Source organism: Arctopsyche grandis, chromosome 13 (assembly GCF_051622035.1).
Source record: "Arctopsyche grandis isolate Sample6627 chromosome 13, ASM5162203v2, whole genome shotgun sequence".
Classification (NCBI taxonomy): domain Eukaryota; kingdom Metazoa; phylum Arthropoda; class Insecta; order Trichoptera; family Hydropsychidae; genus Arctopsyche; species Arctopsyche grandis.
In genome coordinates this window covers 9,909,015-9,913,166 of record NC_135367.1, presented here as the reverse complement: position 1 = coordinate 9,913,166, position 4,152 = coordinate 9,909,015, and the positions used below count along the sequence as shown (strand labels likewise).

The window sequence follows — 4,152 nt, the reverse complement described above, 5'->3', positions numbered from 1 at the left end:
GTCGTAATTAATTCGCAACATTAAGATAGTTTTTGTCAAATATTTACGTGCGACTAATGTTGGGGATGTGTAGGACGTAATCATGTCGTTTGTTTTAATTTAACTTGTACAAAAATTACTAATTTGAATGAATGATCACTGTTGTGTCACGCTATCTGTGTATTTCGGGATTAAATTTCTATTAATTATTCAATTTAATTTGTGTCAATTGAGTTGTTTCCTTACCGAGCCGAATTGAATGGCATTTTTCGGGTGTATATATTTTCAAAAACCGTCTACATATGTAAAACTACCATTAAGACTCGAGAGTACACCAAATTTGATTGCACTAAATTGAAAAGACACAAAAAATAAAGATTCAGCTTTATATGTACCAAATGCGACTACTATTATTGTTACATTTATATATTTATTAAAACATTTAAACATTACAATTCAAATATAACAAAAAGTGCACATAAATTATAATGATTACCTTATATAACAAGTAATACAAAAATAATCTATAGTTGATCAAATAATCGAATCATATGGAATGACATGTGCAAACGAAAAGCTTCTTCTTTTGCTAAGTCTTTTTAAAGGTTTCCAATATTTGCTTGTTGAGTCGTATTCCCAAACATCATTTGAATATCCACCTGAAAATCAAAACAATGAATGCTTTTTACATTAGGGCCGTCATATGCCGACTAGGACAATGGAATTGAATGATAAATTGAAATCCTGAGTCATTGAAGATCTAAAACAACTTTTGATTACTATTTGATCTATTAATTAATAAAGGATCTTTTAAATGGTCAATTTTTTTAAAGTTTTTATTCAAAATCAGGAATGATATTTTTTTTAATTTTTTTTTCACTTATTGCATTACAATTGAAATTTGTGATGACGATTCTGGCGCTCCTAGATTTTGAAGTCCGGGACCGATAATGGCGGAAATCCAATTCTCAGTTCCAAAAACACTATTTTTATTATTTGACTTAATTGTTATGACTTCTTTTAATTCAATATGTCCAGAATATCGGTAAAGCAGAATAAACGTATTACAGGCCACCAGTATTTTTGAAAATTGTTAAACACAAAATATTTTATTTAATGTTTTGTGAGATATTTCTCAAAATGAAGAAAACTGGACTTTTGATTATAATGGCTCATATTTAGAATATCGGGACAACTAACTTGTGGACCGGGATACGGAGATAAACATACATATGTACATAGAATTAATAAATTGGGACTTGGTCCGGTATCCCGGGAAGTATGGCATCCAATACTTATAAATTCAATTGAAGTTGCATAAAAACTCACCTATACAAATTATGTTATCTTGGAAACAACAGAGACTGATTCCGGACTTAGGATAAGGTAGTTTGGCAAATTCTGTCCACAGATTTGCAATCGGATCGTAATGCTCGACACTGTCAAAATAAGTTTTAGTTTGATAGTGATAGCCACCAGCTGCAAAAAGTTTCCCTTTGAATACGACACTCTAAAGATAGTAAAATCAAAATTAAGCTAATTTCATTTTGGAAAATTTTATATCATTTGCGATATTTGTTAAAAAATTAATTTATCACCGAATGATCATATCTTTCCTGAATCATCTGAGCGCGGTAAGTCCAAGAATTTGACTCCACTGAATACATTTGGACTTTATTAGTAGTTGTAGCTCTACCATTTTCACTTGTAAATCCACCTGTGACATAGATTTTTTCATCGATGACAGAAGAACTATGACGATTAACAGCCACCAACAATGGAACGATGATCTCCCAATCCCTAGACTTGCTGTTCCACCTATCCAAAACCAATAAACGCTACTTTTCTTTAAATCGATTTGATTAAATGATTGAAATTTAATCACCTTTCAACTGATGATAAAACCGTATCATTTCCATAACCACCAATGGCGTAAACATCTGTGGAAGAATCGTGACGAAGTGTTACTGCAGAGAAATAACCACGAGCTTGATTTAACGGCTTCAATGGATGTTTCTGACCATTTTTCAAATCAATGTATTCTACCTGAAAAAAAAAATTATATTCCGATCTATATAAGCACGTATTTCAAAACACCGGAAAATGTTACTGAAGTCAGTGATTGGTTTGAAGAAATCAGTCCGCCGATGATAATGATCCAATGTCCCACGTTGACAGATGCAAAAAAATATTTATTTATATCAATGCCTTTTGATAGATTCCAATTTATTCCGTCGTATATATCGATGTTATTTGCCACCTGAAAGCACATTGTGCAATAAAATGATTTATAATCCAACCAAAATATTATACTTGTGATATAAAACTCACATTTAAATCATCTCCCCCAACTAGTGCTATTTTTTCTTTTTTTCTACGAGTCTCTCTTTGGATGAAAGATTTACTATTCAATGAAATCTTGTCCATAATTTCACTTCGAAGAGAGATAATACACTCTTCACACGAAGTACAGAACTTCATTACTTCCACGACAAGAAACTGAAAATATAATACATCTTATGAATGATATTCAATAAATTATAATTTCAATAAATAAATCTCGAATACCTCCATCGAAAGCAAGGATAACCTCACCGAACTCATCAGCTTTACCAAGTCATTTTTACGGCTAGCATTATCATAATTTACCCACGTTTTCACAGATTCGAATACGTCTTCTTCGGAAGAAACGATCAAATCGTCCGATTTCAAAATTTCGATCACGGTGGAGGCTGGTAGATAGAGAAAATCTTGTGTTTTGTGCAACTAAAACAGAAATGAAATTAAATCGTATTAAAGTGACCATACTTTTATATACATATTACCAACACTCACAGTCTCAAAATTTTGAAGAGACAAATCCATAGCCCTCGTCTTCAATTCGGAATCATCCGTTAATCTCAAAACTTCCAGACAATTAGAAAGATCGACCGTTTTATACTGAAGTAGAATTTTCACTTCGAGTAGATTGGCTAGCTCCATAAATTTTTCGTAGTGATGGTCGTCTATACCTAAAATTATATCGAAATGATTGCATGAATGGCAAAAACGCGCGTTTTGAATAAATTATTTTTAAATTATGAATTCTTACTTATTTCTCCAGTGTAACAATACTTCAGGATTGCATCGATAACGTTGAAGTCAAAAGAAGAAAAAGTTTCACTCAAGTTATCTTTGTTTCTTCCAAAGAATTCGCTGCACGCCGATAGCACAATCAAGTGCACGTAGTAGCTGTAATTATGATTAAAACTAACAAAAGAAATTGGGTTTTAATATTTTTGATTTCGAATAAAGATACCTCCGATTTCGAACAGCAAAAATGACGTCACAGTGCTTTTCTTGTTTCATGGCATCATATAAATATTCCATCCGATTTGCAGCAAAGTTGAACTTGGCCTTTACTACGAACATCTTGTTTCTGATTTTATTTTATGTAGTTTTCTCCTGAAATAAAATAAAATTTTACAACATCAGCATAATTAAAGTAGAAATACAAGTGGTAAGCACAATAAAGTTAGACTTACCGATTCGATAGAAATGCATCGAATGATTTCGAGCACTGTCGTTCTGCGGTTTTATCACGATAGATAAGGATATATATTTTGTTGCTAGTTTGAAACGTGCTATTATACCACAGAAAACATGTTATTACAATATTATATCGAATAACCGCGTAAAAATTACCATCCGCCTTCTTACAGATTACACACATTGTAAAATTAAAAATAAGATTATCGATTATTGAACTCAACAAACTACTTTAATTTGTCACGCATCTTTTGTATACAATGTATATCATTATTGAATTCCGTGTTTGATACTCTTCATGCTGGAAAAGAATACATAGATAAAATCATTTATGTAAATTCATTTCGGCTAAAAATTTTTCGAATCCGGACCTTTTCAGAATTAAATTTCGAGTTGTCGTCGATGTTTTTCACTGACTGTGTTTTTCCCAATTTTACCCAATTCGGCACTCTATACATGTACATAGAGGACTACACTTTGACGTCCAGTTGACACGAGCCCTGACGGAGAGCGTTCAGCTGTCGTGTCATGGGGGGTACTTATTACCCCCCCATGCCGACGTGGACACGAACAATCGACACCATTCGCCATTCAGAATGTGTGTAGTATATATCATAATCATCATCAGTGACGGGATTGTGAGCT

The 4,152-nt window shown here is 32.6% G+C and overlaps 1 protein-coding gene across 2 annotated transcripts; it reads right to left on the bottom strand.

Annotated features, from left to right (window-relative positions):
* Positions 1–354: 354 nt before the first annotated feature.
* Positions 355–3,530, bottom strand: LOC143921221 (kelch-like protein 28). 2 transcript variants are annotated; one of them, XM_077444429.1, is made up of 10 exons: positions 3,504–3,530; positions 3,278–3,423; positions 3,071–3,210; positions 2,815–2,990; positions 2,548–2,745; positions 2,311–2,478; positions 1,865–2,239; positions 1,578–1,797; positions 1,309–1,489; positions 367–638 (listed from the first exon to the last, which is right to left on the bottom strand). In XM_077444429.1, exons 2-7 carry the CDS (start codon positions 3,388–3,390, stop codon positions 2,051–2,053), a joined length of 984 nt encoding a protein of 327 aa, XP_077300555.1. In that variant the 5' UTR covers positions 3,391–3,423; positions 3,504–3,530; the 3' UTR covers positions 367–638; positions 1,309–1,489; positions 1,578–1,797; positions 1,865–2,050. The 2 variants fall into 2 exon arrangements, with proteins under 2 accessions (XP_077300554.1, XP_077300555.1); XM_077444428.1 differs by lacking the exons at positions 1,309–1,489; positions 1,578–1,797 and having other exon boundaries at positions 355–638.
* Between the last annotated feature and the right edge of the window lie 622 nt (positions 3,531–4,152).